The sequence below is a fragment of the Falco peregrinus genome, chromosome 8, assembly GCF_023634155.1.
Source record: "Falco peregrinus isolate bFalPer1 chromosome 8, bFalPer1.pri, whole genome shotgun sequence".
Classification (NCBI taxonomy): domain Eukaryota; kingdom Metazoa; phylum Chordata; class Aves; order Falconiformes; family Falconidae; genus Falco; species Falco peregrinus.
The window spans coordinates 45,708,950-45,723,988 of NC_073728.1; the positions used below are offsets into that span (position 1 = coordinate 45,708,950).

Below are 15,039 nucleotides of genomic sequence, written 5' to 3' on the forward strand. Positions count from 1 at the left end.
GCACAGAGTAAGTACACAACAGTGTTTCTCCAGAGCATGCACCCAGTCACCCACAATTTGCACCCAGGAGTGTCTTTGTATTAACAAACCTGAAATTCCATCCCCCATTCCAATCCCTTTTGGAAGCCACGTTCATGGCCACATTAAAAAGCTTGTATGGCTCAACTAGATGTGTGCAAAGCGACCTCTTCCTTTTGGGTTGACCCCTTGGTAGTTTCATTTGATGCTCCTTTAATATGTAACAGTTGGAGAAACTGTGTTCAACACTCCTGATTCTATAAACCTTACGGCTTCTTTCTTTCCCAGCTCAGTTCTCTCCCCAGCTGATGGATCCTCATCCATGGAGTTATTCCTCATATAGGAGCTGTGCTATACCTTTGATCACCACTCTCCACACCTAGTCTAATTCTACCGTAACTTATTTCTCTGGGCACCTAGCAGGAGTAACATTGACTTACTGTCTGCTTCACACTGGAGTTACATGAACTAAAAACCAGTCACCAACAAGGCCTTTAGGAAAGTGAGACTGCAAAGAGCAGGCTCTTACAGAAACTGCAACTCAAAGAAACCACGGTATTTAAAACAAATGCAGGTTAAGGTTTTTGAATCAGCTCTGCAGCTTCCTGCAAAGCTTTTACTGGACTCACAGGCAGAAGCAAGAGTGTCCACCAGCCCACCTGCCCTGTTGTGAGGCAATTCAGGGTACTCTCCTCATTGTGCACTGATGTTGAAAACTCACCAGCATATACTCTGAGGAGCTGAATGCCCTCCATTCAGACGGCAGAGGATGCTACCCTGCCAGGGATGATAAGCATGTTCTCAGTCCTTGGGAGTACAGGAGCCAAAAAGGTGTGAGTATTAAACAGACGAACAACAGAACAGGTCAGGTAAGAAAAATACTGCCTCTTCATTTAATGTTTAAAGACATCAGTAAACAAACAGAACAGTACAGACAGTCAGAGGCTAAACCCCTCCCGCCTCCCCAAATGGCACACTCCAAACCATGACAGGTACCAGGTGATAACTGGAGGAGGAGCAGCAAAGTCTGGGATTTGAGAGACAGCTGAGAGAAATCTGCTGTGTGAGGGCAAGATGACAGGACTTGGGAGGAAGCAGCTTCCCTCAACCACGAGCAGAGCGATGTCTCCTGGGCACAGTCAAGAGGGAATGGCTTCCACTCCGAGCAAGCAGTCTCAATCTCTTGCTAACACATAGAAGGACCATGTGTGAACTTGGAAAACACAGCTGGAAGCTATATTAGAGGTGCAAGACACACTATTTACTGACCTTGGCAGCCAAACCTCTGTTCCACAGTGATTTTAGCCTCTTGAAGAATAAAGAAAACAGGGAAGTTAGGTCCAACTTGGCAAAGTGTTTGCAGTACTCTTGTGAACGCAAAACTGAGTAGTGGGGGGAAAGAACAAGACTATGCTTTGCATACATTCTTCCATCCTGCTCCATCAAGATGCTCCCTGCTCCAGGGACATTCCTGACTGCTATCCCACAACTGGCCTTGTCTTCTCGAGTAGTTTTTCTTGAGCTGTGGAGCATCAGATGGTTAGAAGAGACATCAGGAAGCAACTCTCAGTGCAGGCTTCAGAGGGCAGTTGACTGGGTACCTGAGTGGAGGGCCAGGGAGAGCAGGATGTATCAGGTGTTGCTGCTGAAGAGAGGCAGAGATTGTAGGCACAACTGCTCCAGCTCCCACCTTGCTGGCAGAAGCCTGCACAGGAGTTACAGGTGAACAAACCAGCACAGGTCAGCCTCTGAAGGCAGCTGCACAGCTGCCAGCCAGTGCACAGCACAGATTTGAGCGCTACTTCCAATTTCCATTTCCCAGAGTTGGAACCCAGCTGGAACCATGACACGTGGTGGAAAGCAAGGAACACATTTTACTGCTCTCTGCCTCTCCAAGTAGTAGAAGCCTGCAGTGGTGTTGTTTCTGCTGCCACCACATGCAATCAGATACGAAGGGAGGGCTAAGTGGCTCCTGCATGGCCCAGTTACCTGCTCCAAGCACCCATGTCCAATGTGGGACCCCCCACAGTCCAGAGCCCCACACCAGAGCCCTCAGATCTCAACGTCACTCTCTTTGTCGTTATCGTGGTCACCATCATAAAACTCGTTGGCAGCTTCTGGCCTGGGGGAAAGACAATCACCATCAGTGAGAAGAGCCCTGGCACCCTCATGGCCAGAGAAGAACGCCTAGGTCACACCGCTAGTCAGAAGATGCCCTGCAATCAAACACCCCATGAACTATTACGTGAGGAGACCACACATTTCTAGAGAGGCGCTCCCTGGATAAAACCAGAGACTCAGAAGTGACTTGGTATCTGTTCTAGGAAACAGATGGTCTCTAGTATATGATCTGCCCATCCTGGCAGGGACAGAAACTGAAGCCCGTTTCTCCAGAACAAGATCTGGTACCTGCTGTAGTTTTCCTCAGAGCCTCTTTCCTCTGGATCAGGCTCATCAGTGCGATCGTAGCTGAGCAAGTCAGAAGGGACATCATGGATCTGCACACTGGGAGCATGGTTCAGCATTTTCAGATTCTCAAATATCGTCTGCCTGATCTGATCCAAGTACTACATGGAAAAAACAGAGGGATCGCCACAGTGAGATCTGGCAGTCTACATAGAGTTACAACTGTTAGCACTGCTACCTGCCTGCATCATCTATGTGGTGGCTATGAGAAACAAGTTTGTGCAAAAAGCTATTTATCAGAGCAGAGGAGGTAGGAGAGTTCATTCCATCAATGAAACTCACACAGAAACCAGTAAAACAATGCAGCAAGGTTCTCAAATGCTATGAGACTGACACCCCAGAGGAAAGGTTCTGCTTTCTTTTGCCAGTTTTCTGCCCCGCAAGAATTCCTTGCCTGCACTCTACTTCGTTTCACAGGAGAGAGCATCAACCACAGGGTTTTGGAAGTACATTGGTGATACTGTAATAAGGCTGCAAGCACTCACCTGCCTGGAGTTCTGATTTTCAATCCTTGTACTGACGTCAGGATGAAGGGTGAAGTCTGGAGCAAAGTATTCAAAGTACTCTGTAATGGAATGAGCCAGAGTTACAGCAGAGAGACGAGGGAGCCAGCCCAGATTGCTCTGCAGAGCAGAGCTTGCTCTCTCACCACGCTAGAAGTGACCAGACCCTAAAAAACAGAGTGATGTACATCTCTGCAACCACAGGGAATTATATGAAACAGGGCAAGCAAAACTAACGCTCACGTCACTGAATAGAAAATGATCCAAATGAAATGATACATGACACAGTAAGAGTGTGTCTGCCCAGCAAAGTCTACAAGTGGGTGGCAGGAGAGGACTAAGGCCATCTCTAAGATCAGAAATAGAAGTGTTAATCCTTCAGTTGATATAACAAATACTTTAGCTCAGCTAATGAGGAAAAAATGGAATTCCAACTTACCGCTGTACGGGAGCTCTTCGCTAATTGCTTCATCTACAAGCAATGATGTTTCGTAAGTCCTGAAAACATGGAATAAGATGAGCTCAGTCCAGAGAAAATCACACAGTGCACGCAGGGACAAAGCCCACAGGCAACTGCTGAGTCAGTGACGTTCAACAAGCAGAGAAGAGACTCACCAGCATCGTGCCACGTTGCGGACTGTGTAACCACCTCCTCCCAGTACCAGCAAGGGGATGTTGAAGCTCTTAACATACTCCACACACTCTCTAGAAACCCCAAACAAAAAAATGCCAAAGCTGTTAACTGCAGCACACATTCACGTGTCAGAAACGCTGCTGTGCGCTCAAGCACCACCATGGCTGGATACACCTGGAGTTCAGGGCTTCCACCAAGGGAGCCAGAACAACATGCTACTCTGTGAACCACCTGCTCTGCAGTGCCTTGTACAAAGCTCATTCTGAGATCTCCTCCTGTCACACAAGTGTTAAAAAACCCAAAAAATTGCTGGTGCTGCTGAAGGCCAAAGCTCAAGCCTCACAGCAGAGGAGACATTAGAGCCCTTCAGACTAAAGGATGGTCTTTCAACAAACTGCTCTGCCCCAGCCCCGCTGTACTTACCCATGTCCTCTTATACTGAGGTTAAAACAACCCAAACGGTCACAACCGAGAGAATCAGCACCACACTGGGGAAGAGAAAAAGAACGGCTGAATTTCTGACACTGAGGCACTGCTTTCCAGACATGTATCAGTGTCCCCCCACCCCTGGCCATCCTCATTCACCAGAGGGTACAGACAGCAGCTCAGCTAGGACACACCAACCCCGATTCCCCGGGAACAGAAGGTAACATGTTGATAGCAGCCCCCTCCAACCTACAGCCTCTGAAAGGGATGGACATACGCAGAGGCTTGCTTTCTTACCTGCAGTACTATGCAGGTGGGCTGATAGTAATCTACCACCTGGTTAATGACTGGCTGGAAGAGGTGTTTATAACCTTTGGAGAGAAAGGCAGATTTGTCATGGCTCTGGAGCAGGAGGACTAGCAAATGCCTGGGCAAGGGGAAATGCCATGCAACACCTACTTTGGTCATCAATGCCATCTCGTAGAGGCACGTTGAGACAGTAGTAACGACCGCTCTCTGCACCAACTTCATACATGTCACCTGGCCAGGGAAAGACAGGAGAATCACAACAGCTCTGAGACTTCAGAGGTGTGGAAAGGCCAAATCTGGTCTGGGTTGAGATCTCTTAACCTAGCTAGGATCCCTTTTTCTTACAAATAACTACACTTCTGTTACCCTCTAGCTGATTTTCCAAGCCCTTTCTTCACCATTTCTCCCTGAAGCTTTGATTTCATGATTTCACACTTTTACACTCCAGCAGAGCTTTCAAAGGATTCTGAAGCAAGGCCAGGTTCACACTACAAGGGAAAATACATACCTGTACCAGGAAAGAAATAGTTCCCATATTTGTGAAAGGACACTGTCATGACACGGTCCGTCAAGTAGAAAGCCTCCTGCACACCATCTCCATGATGGATATCAATATCAATGTACAGAACGCGTGGATGATACCTGTTGAATATATGAGGAAAACCAGCATTAGTGTCTGCACCATACCCAACCTCACTATCCCCCACATGCCTCAGTATCACCTGGTGCTCTGAAAACCACCACTGACACCTACCTGCAAGTCCACTTGCCAAAAGAACTTGCCTGTCCCATCTGAGGCATATCAAATAGTTTAGATATGAGGCATTCATATACACTCAAACACACTCCACAACTAAAACATTTTCTTCTGATGTGCTTGAAATAGATACTAGAATAAAGTTTTCAGATAGGGCCAGAAATGTCTTTGAAAGCACATGATGAAGGTAACCTATTTTAACCACCCAGGGTGTTAGAAAATTCGGGGGTTTGTTTCCTCTACAAACATGCCATTAATCTTTAAGAGCTCCAACTATTTTTAATCATATCAGGAAATGAAAGGTAAGCTAGCCAAGGAGGAGGTAGGAAAACTTACTTCCTTCATGTGCCAGAGTACTGGCAGCACTGTCCCAGCTGGCTAGCACCAAAACCACCAGCCTGGACTAAATTTACTGGAGAAGTCTGCTGGGTCACAGAGACAGAGGGTAAAGAAGGGGATATCATCACAAGTAAATTCACTGGGGTAATGATCAAAGTTCATGTGCTGTTGAGCACTGGAGACATGGCCCTAAGCTACCCCTGTCTGCCAGGCCCTAGAGCTGTCTGGGTGGCTGGAGAGAACTCCTCCAGCTTTTCATAGGGAAATACTGCATCTGGTAAATCTCCAAAGAACGGGGGATCTGGCATCCATGCTGAAACCCTAGGGGACTAGGGAGGGACCTGAAAAGCAAAACAGCATCGAAACAGAGAAGAGGAGGACGTGGTTTGTGCCATCTGACTTGGAACCATGGCTTTAAGCGTGTCTGCAGCAACCTGATCAAACTGGTTGAAGATACTGACCCATGCTGATTAGTAGACCAGTACTTTGCCTCAGTCTCTGAAGAGAGACAAACTATTTTAAAACAGTCCAGATTATTAATCCTGCAGACAAATGACTGCAAGGAAAAAAAGGGGATGTGTACATGCAGCCCTTGCACACTGGTAAATGGAGAAAGTGATTGTCTAAGAGTTAGAGGCACCACAGTACTCCCATGGTAGGAAGAAATCTCAAGTATGCAGCCACCTGCTGCAGAAACGGTTTCTGAAAACAGGAAATAAAAGAATAGGGACATATTAAAATCTCTCATGAGGGGTTACTGGGCTGTATTTGAAGCCTCTGGCATATGGGACTCATGCAAGACGACATGACGGCATGTGCAGAGATACACAATGAAGACCTGAGGTTCCAAACACAGAGCAGGGAAGACTGGCAGAGGGAAAGGAAGTACAAGAAACCCCAGTAAATCCTGTAAATCTGACTTTGAGAGTGCGTAAGCTTGCCACCAGTCATGAAACTGTTGTGCAGTCAGCCACAAACCTTTTTATAATTTCATAACATCTTGTCTCAGATTCAGTGACAAGGCAGGCATGTGAGAATACAAAAAAAAAAAAAAATGCCCAACCCCAAAAACGATCCAAAAAACGGAAGGTATTTCTGTAACTCTTCCTTCCAATCTGAATTTATTTTTCATTTTCTAAAAAGAAAAAAATTATGTCTCTCTTCTACTCAAAGAAAAGTGTCCTTTGATCATCCATGTGTTGTTCAAATTCTGTTCTTAAGCCACTCAAGCAAATCAGGAAAGATTCGAGTCATTTAACTGTTTCCAGTGAGCCATAGTTTGTATTTACTTACAAAAGGCTCACTGTGGCAAAAACACCGAGTCTCAGAAGACCCTGAAATTAATATTTCACAGATGGATGAGAAATGGAGTTGAAGAACTCTTCTGTATCCCTTAAGCTGCATGCAACAAACTGGAATCAGATAATGCAATTCTCAAGTCCCCCTTCTTGTGCCTGAAGAGGAGGCCAGGACAAAAATCTAGTTGTTGGCTTTCCCAGACTCTAAAATGGCAAACAAAGCAGGGGAAACAGACAGAGAGAACAGAAGCAGCAGAGGGAAATCACACGCCAGTCAGGACAGTACTGCATTTGCTCCATGCCCTTACTTGAGCAGCTCCAGGATGCCAATAACTATGTCGTTAACGTAACAAAACCCAGAAGCCTGTAAGACAGAGAAAACCAACCAGATTAGAATGAGATCAACACAAGAGCCTGGGCCTCAAAAAGACAGAGGAATGCACAGATTTGCCTCATTACCTCAAACTTTTTGGCATGATGCAGGCCCCCTGCCCAGTTTATTGCAATATCACAGATCTAAGAAAGTAAAGATAAGTTAAAGGTGACAACATAGTAACAACAACCTTGCACCCACTTCCTCGCTGCACCCACTTCAACCTGGCCAGTGCTGTGGCCCACAAACACCCTTCTAGCCTTTCCTTCTCCTACGGAGGCCTTTCCAAAGCTCCATCTTGGTTGTTAGCCCAGACAACAGTTTTGGTTACATTAGGCCCATACTGGATTAGTCCTGTGCTTTATATTCTCCATTAGATCAGAAAAGATTACCTCCCACTACCACTGCCTCCCCTCCAGCCAGCAGCAGGCAGAGCACCTGGCATATACACTTTGTTCCTGCACTTGTTCTTTACACCCATTAGACCCTTCTCAGGTCTCTAAAAGACTCAAATCTTTGTACTTTTTTTTTTTAATATATATATACTCTCCCAAGGGACCCTTCTCTTCAGACCTTCTGCATGGTCTTATTCAGTGCATTTCCATAGCACAGACCTAGCAGCACTCTCGAGGTCTCCCAGCAGCCAGTTTCACTGAAGACCCCAGGTTTGTTCTACAGCACTAAGAGCAGTTTGTGATTTTAGTATGTGCAGCATTAGTATCCTCTGACTCCTTCTGGATTAAACATCTACTAAATGGTTGCCTCCGACAGGACAGGAATGGTCTCAAGCTTAACAGTCCTACAGCACTAGGTATTTATGCCCCAACACAGCAGTGCTTGTTATGCTGTTTTACAAAACAAATCCATGAGGTTCTCCTTAAATTGAAAACCAGTTGGCTTATGCCTGTGTTTCAAAAGATAAGTGCATCAGCTCAGTTACCTTGTTGTTCAGCTGTGTTGCTCCCTGCAGGGAGGCCCCAGTATAGCGAGAGCAGAATTCAAAGAGGCCTGGAAACACTGGACTGAAAAAGAAACCACGATTCAAACACAGAACATAATCTCATTCCTCCCTGTTTCTCCAGAACAAAGCCAGGAATAAAACTGTCCAGGGACATTACCTGAGCAAGATCAAAACTCATTCTCTGTGAAAGAGTTAATTTGGGATCATTCTGACCCTGCTTGTAACACACCAAGTACCAGCAGGCGAGCAATTTGGCTGCAAACACAATGGGAAACTCAGTGAATTTGATAAAGATTGCCAAAGCTTCCAAGCTTGCCCTGAAAAGGCTCCCCTGCTCACAGTGTCTGCCAGCATCTGCCTTGCTGACATGTGCCCAGAGCCAGGACATGATGTGAGACACTGCATCAGGAGAGGAGAGGACTGCTCTGCTCCTGCACTACCTCCTCCCTGGCTGTATCTGGCAGATCCCAGCCACAGGGCTTCCACACGCATGCTGTACTGCAACCGGAGATGAATGCTGCTCTTAAGACAGTGCTAAGGTCTGATCCATCCCACCACGCAGAGCCAGCCCAGGCACTGGGAGAGTACAGAAACACAGGACATGGAGCCCCTGTGGCACCAGCTTGCACAGCTTAAAAGACCATGGGGTTTTATTTCCCCTTTCAGTTCTGAGAAGACGATGGTTTCTGATCATCAGAACAGCAAGGTTAGAGAACAGACTTCTGATTCTCAGCCTGTATTTTAAAAACCAGGCTATACTAATATCCTTCTATGGATTACACTGTTCTCTAGCTAACATAACTCCTCCCCTCCTAGTACTTACAGTTTTCCCCTCCACAGAATACATAAGAACAATTTACTCTCTTGATAGCCCTTGTAATCCTCAACCAGAGAAGGCATATTGCTATTTCCTCAGTCACCCACAGAGCCCTTCCACCCATTTCTTTCAAGTTTCATCTCTCACAAGCATTAAAGACTGGAATTGAATATTCTCAACAAGATCTCATGTAGTTTTGTACAGAAGCATGAGTATCTCCTTGGTTCTACTGGAAAATCAGGCTCTCAACACTGTATTGAATTTAACATGCACGCTAAAATGACAGGCAATTAAGATACTTAGCATGTTCAAGAACTGCAGCACTGCAAGAACAAGTGGAGATATAGTCTCTAACCTAACAAGCTTACAGCCTAAACACAGATCTAAAAAGGAAGACTGCAGCATCTAAAGAGAAGGCAAAGGAATCAAGGAGGTTCCGGTAATCTGATAAACACAGGAGGGACATGCACCTTGTTCTGGTTAAAAACAATAAGAAATGGGACACTCTAAAAGAGCTCTCTGGACACTAGCAATGCAGGAGCACCCCTTCTGACTGTGGGTTCACAGGAAACACAGAGCACTCACCAGTCATCACCCACGTTGAAGGCATTGAGGCTCTTGGTAAATCCCTGCATGTTGTTGGGACTTACTCTCTGCAGAAAGTCTATGTAGTCCTCGGAGTGGAATCGGCACATGTCATGCTGGGATGCCTGGTATGGTTTGAAAACCTTCAAGAGAAAAAGGCAAGACTTATTTCCCACCTAAACTTGCATTTGCTTTGGCTCTAAGAAATCTCCAGCTAATTGACAAACAACATGCACGAGGTATAGAAAGAAAATGTTCCAATTCATTGGCTTCCTGATATTCATGTTCATTTAAATTCAATATTGCTCCATGAAGTCTGCTTTCCTACTGATTTTTCTTTCAGCCATAAACCCATTTCCTGCTTCTTATAACTGCAGCTCTTACCACATTCTCTGATGCCTGCCTTCCCCCACTGCACACCCCCCTTCCTTGGGTAAGCTAGCAAAATAAAACAGCTGAGTTCAAACCACAGCTTTTTCTTTACTGGGGGGAACTACTCCCTTATCAGTCACCAGCATTCATACAATTTTAAGATCTTGATACAGCGGTGGTTTCCCTCTGTCAGATTTGCCTGTAATAGGCCGATAGGTTCAAATTTATTTAGAGAAAGCTCACAGACAGATGGAAGAATTGCATAAGCTTTGTTTCCTTCAGAAAGCCAGCAAAAAAAATGGTCAGGGAACTGGATGGATTCAAATTAAAGATCTTGTGACAATACAGGTTTGCCAGTTTGGCACTTAACACACATACCTCTATATTTAGGAAGTTAAAAATTAACACCATATACATGGCAAGATGAAATTACAGTTACACTGAAATCAATATGAGAACTTTTTTGTGTTTCTCAATTTTCTTAATTAAAGCATGCACTTTATAGAAAAAGTGGAACACAAAAAAAAATAGTAACATGCACAGGCTTGTCTCCAAAGGGAAAATTTATCAGGGCAACTGCACCAACGTGCCCATTTCCTGGGCTAAGCAGGAAATGTGTTAATTTTCAGAAACACAATATACCCTAACAAACCCATCATCTCCTTTCCTGAACTGGTCTGCATGTGGTCTGGCGTTTTCCACACGGATGCGTGGGTTTTGGTGTTTCTCAGAGGCTACTGTCTCTGACAACTCGAACAAGGAGGATGAGACAACTGACAAGCACGAGCCATCAGTGCAGCTGCTAAGGGTGAAGGCAAAGCCTATTCCCCACAGGGGCTCTGCACAGTATCTCCCAGGAATCCAGACGATTGACTAAAATCAAACAAGACCAAAACCAACACTGAAGCAGCAGCTCGCACCACAGAAATAGCTCTCACTGGATATCCTGAGGCTCTCTTGGACAACAAAATGTAGGGATGTGATTCAAAACTTAGAAAGAGAAGGAGCGGTGGGGAAGACCAAAAGCTTCAAGACAGACTCAGCTGCTGTCAGAAGAAACCTGCCTCCTTCCACCCTTCACCCTGCTCCCAGCAATCCCATCCACCTCCCTAAGCAAGCTCTGGCACTCAGCCCCCCCTCTGTTAGCTGCCTTGTTTAGCCAACTCTGTAGAAAACTCTCCTGGTTTTGCTGAGTTAGTGGGTTGTGTCAGGGATCCAACAGCTTCCAGACACAGCCAAGAAAGGCAGAGGGAAGATGCAGTGGAGGAGCAGGGAAGGTGAGCAGCAGGACAACCCTTCCTCTTTCAGCAACGCCGAGTCTTGGTTCACCATGCGCTTGTGCACCACAGCCACAGATAAGCTGGGAAAGGTGTGAAGAGACAAACCCTGCCTGACAGGACGGTGACCTCTTATTTGGAGGCGGTAGAGAGGGCAGATAATGATGTAGCCACAGTGCAGTTAACAGGACTTTTTATAGTCAAAACTGGCCATAATTCCCACTTTTATTTGCCCATCACTTTACCAGTCTCACTGACTGTTCAGGATGAAGTTTCCTCTGTGGTTTTCAGCTTCATGATGGCATCTAGTGGAAAATATAACCTCTACAGAAGGGTTTCAAGACTGAAAACGTGGCAGAGTGTACAGCTCTGCCTAATTCAGACATAGTAATAGAAGTGTTACATCAGAATATGCTTTTTGCCGTTTCTGCAAGAAAAGTGCCAACTAAGGAAATTATTCATAGAGGTTCATACATTTACAGTAAAAATCTGAAAGACAGCTTCTGCAAAGATTCCACGCACCCCAAGTATACTCCAGCTGCATCCCCCTGTGAGTGCAACAGCAGGTCACTGAGGCTGCATGTGATTTTACTAGGGAATTATATTAATTACACAGGGAAGCTTTTCTAATGTTTAGACGTATCACATTAATTTTATATATTGCATCAAGGAACTGTTCCACTGTTCTGTTTTAGTACCTTCCTTTAAAAACTGACATTGTGCTTTAGTTTTGGGACAGCTTATTTTCTATTTACTTTCAGTCAATTTGCAAGTCTCTCACCACAGAAGCAGATACGGTGGCAGTGCAAGAGCTTAATGTTGAACCCATGCCAAACACCAGGCACTTGTACAGTGCTAGGGATAAAGACACAGTTGTGCAGCACCGATGGGCAGCTACAAAGTAGCCAAGACCTAGCTTTTCCCTCTGCCCCACTTGCATTGGTTTGGCTGTTCAGTCTCTGCCCTAAAAAATAAAAAGCAGGAAAACTGTAATGCTGCCAAACTTCCAAGATTGTTGCACCTTGTCCTGCCCATATAGTGGAGAAGACATTAAACATGCCACAATTAAAACCACTGGTCTAATACTTCTCTTTTGCTCACAGTGATACAACTTTGATTTTAACATTGCCCGATTCTCAAGCGCTTGAGAAGTGACCTTTAAGAAAGGCTTTTTTGGTATCACAAAACCTAAATATTTAGTCTTTGAGGGTGCAGTGGAAGTTTTGCTTAATGTCTAATGGTTGTGTTGAGGGAACTTGGGAAGCTAATGACAGTCTGGAGAGGTGCCTGATCTAGCTGGAGAGGGACTGGAATTCGCACGTTTCTGTCCGACAGCTCTGCACAATTGCCATGTTTTCACACCAACTTATGATTTATCCCTAAAGCATACTGCAGATGTGAAAACATCACTTAGACAAGTTGATTACACTTTCTTCTCCACAGCCTCAAAACAATCCCAACTGTTATCAGTTCCTTGCAATCACCAACCCACAACTGAGTTCCTAATCATTTTGAGAGCACACACCTCACAGTAACCTCCAGAGTCATCCAGTTCAGGTTCATGAGCAACAGGAGAAGCGGCTGGTTGACAGAGCATCACAAGGAGCAGAGCCCAGTTGTAGAACGGTGTGGAACACACATGGCATGTATGAGCATGAAGAGCAAGGACAGGGGAAAGTCCTAACACTCCCTGCAGGTCACAACAATGATGGTTTTGTGCCCTTCTTTCACCTCCCCTCCCTGTCTGCTAGCTATGCACAATGATGCCTGTGACAGAAGCGCGCTTCACCTCTTTTAACAAGGCAATTCCCAAGAAAAGACACTGTAAATGCGTGTTTGTATGCCCACATATGTACATACATAAATACATACATATATGTACATAAAACCAGAATGCCTGGAGCTGTAGCCTACACTTTCATTCTGGGTTGGGGCCCTTCTTCAGGACACATCAAACAAATCACAGGCTGTGGAGACAACAGGCTGCAGCTACACCCAGCCTCTGGATCAGATAGCACCACCTGGAGCCATGCCAGTCAGCCTAGGAATTAAATTGCTCAAAAGTCCGAAACCATTCAGAAGCAACCCTGCTGCAACAAAAGCAAGACTAAACCAACAAAAATGAGTTGCACCATAATGATCAGCAGCTGCAGGTAGCATGTTCTGCCCATCAAAATGGGCAAAGACCATCTCAAAAAGGGGCAGAATTATGGAAGACCTTTACCATTCCTACCTTGATCTTGTATCATGAGGCACTGTTATATGCCCTGTACTCCTGAGAGCTTTTCATTTGCTCTGTGCCACAAGACCAGGCAGAAAAGTGAACAAGGATTCTAGGGAAAGGAGCTTGGTTCAATCCTGCTTACACCAAGTAAAATAAATATACTTCAGAAGAAGGTTACCACATGTTTGGTGATATTCCATTACCCAAAACCTAGTTCATTTCTTGAAAGATAAGATTTAAGTTTTCTTTTTGATTATCGCTACACGCTGATCATGTTTTATCAGGTTTACATAGGCTAAATTTCCAGAAAAGAAAATTTAACAGTAAGAACTGGAGTGCACTGGACTAGGTTGTTTGAACTGGTTGAGCAACAAAGGTTTTGAAAAGCAGGTTGGACAATGACTGATCAGGTATGAGATAGGATTAGTAAACCCTGTTAAAGCATCAAGGTGAATGAGCAAGCCTCTTGAGGCATTTTTTTTTTTTTTTTAGCTTTACTACTCTACGATCACACAGTCCGCAATGGTCACTGGGTCCTTCCTACAAGTGGCTACAGACATCGAAATTTCATGCATGGTCCCCAGTGGTCCTGCTGCTGTAAGCACAGGTTTGAACAAGACACTGCCAATTAGCAATGGTGCTTTTCAAACCGGCCATGGGTGGTGTGGTAGGGTCTCAGGCAGATAAGAATGCCCGAGACTGCTCTAGGCCTTGTCTGCAACAACTTTGTTATCTGCTGTGCCAAAAGTGGAGCTGAAGGAGAGGCAGCAATGCAAGAAAGCTGTTGAGAACCTACTAACACAGGCCAAGTCTTAACGTGGAGGCCACGACTGAAGCCTGCAGTGAAGCGCACAGCTCTCTGGCACCTTTCATGTGTGCCAAGGCCTAAAACCCCCATCCTGGCAGCGGCTCGCCTGAAGCCACCAGCCGCAGCTGCTCTTCCCCCACCGCCTGGCAGGGGGACCGCCGCCGGGCCCCAGAAGTGCCGCTTACTATCATCTTCTTGTAGAGCCCGTAGTGCAGGACCAGGCTGTGGGTCAGGGCCAGGCGATGCGGCTTCATGGGGTGCCCCGCTCCTGGAAGGGAAACGGCACGGAGTCACCCGGGGGAGCAACACCAGCCGCCCCCCCCCGCCTCGCCCCCCCGAGGACGGGCCCAGCGTGGGGCCGTGACGGGACCGCCGACCCCCCCTACCAGGCCCGCTCGGCCCCGCGGCGGCGTGAGGGGACCGGCCCCACGCCGCTCCGGCCAGCCAGGGCCGGGCTAGGCAGTACACCCGCCTCGAGCCGGGCCCGGCCCCTCCGCCGCCGCCCCGGTTCTCCTCCAGCCCCGCAGCCCGCACCGTAGTGGAAGTTGCCCACGTCCGGGTCGTAAAAGTAGGCCACGGTCTTCGCCATGGCGGAGATGCCGGGACCCGCCGCCGCGCGCTCCCGCTTACGTCATCACGCCGCGACGGCGCCGTGAGCTCACACCCGCCTGCGCGCCGGTCGGGGGCGGGGCTTGCCGGAGGGCCGGGGCCGGGGCCAGGGCCAGCAGCGCGGCGGCGTCCCCGCGGTCCCAGCGCCTGCCCCAGTCACCCCCCCAGCTACCCCCAGTCACCTCCAGCTGCCCCCAGCCACCCCAGCTGTTCCCAGATGCCTGCTGGATTCTCTCCCATAACCCTGCATCTGCCTCAGCTGT

The 15,039-nt window shown here is 46.9% G+C and overlaps 1 protein-coding gene across 1 annotated transcript; it reads right to left on the reverse strand.

Moving 5' to 3' along the window:
- Positions 1-883: 883 nt before the first annotated feature.
- HDAC3 (histone deacetylase 3) lies at positions 884-14,820 on the reverse strand. The gene is made up of 15 exons (XM_055812751.1): positions 14,702-14,820; positions 14,353-14,435; positions 9,487-9,629; positions 8,064-8,145; positions 7,210-7,266; positions 7,059-7,114; positions 4,865-4,998; positions 4,507-4,587; positions 4,345-4,418; positions 4,045-4,109; positions 3,603-3,692; positions 3,427-3,485; positions 2,970-3,049; positions 2,428-2,585; positions 884-2,140 (listed from the first exon to the last, which is right to left on the reverse strand). Exons 1-15 carry the CDS (start codon positions 14,754-14,756, stop codon positions 2,071-2,073), a joined length of 1,287 nt encoding a protein of 428 aa, XP_055668726.1. The 5' UTR covers positions 14,757-14,820; the 3' UTR covers positions 884-2,070.
- Positions 14,821-15,039: the final 219 nt, after the last annotated feature.

Excerpts from the sequence above, each read along its gene's own strand:
- HDAC3 (XM_055812751.1), bottom strand. The coding sequence starts at position 14,756 with ATGGCGAAGACCGTGGCCTACTTTTACGACCCGGACGTGGGCAACTTC. Across the intron at positions 8,146-9,486 it reads TTCAACGTGGGTGATGACTG|TCCAGTGTTTCCAGGCCTCT; the intron begins GTGAGTGCTCTG and ends TTTCTTTTTCAG. Across the intron at positions 2,586-2,969 it reads AAAATCAGAACTCCAGGCAG|TACTTGGATCAGATCAGGCA; the intron begins GTGAGTGCTTGC and ends TTTTCCATGTAG.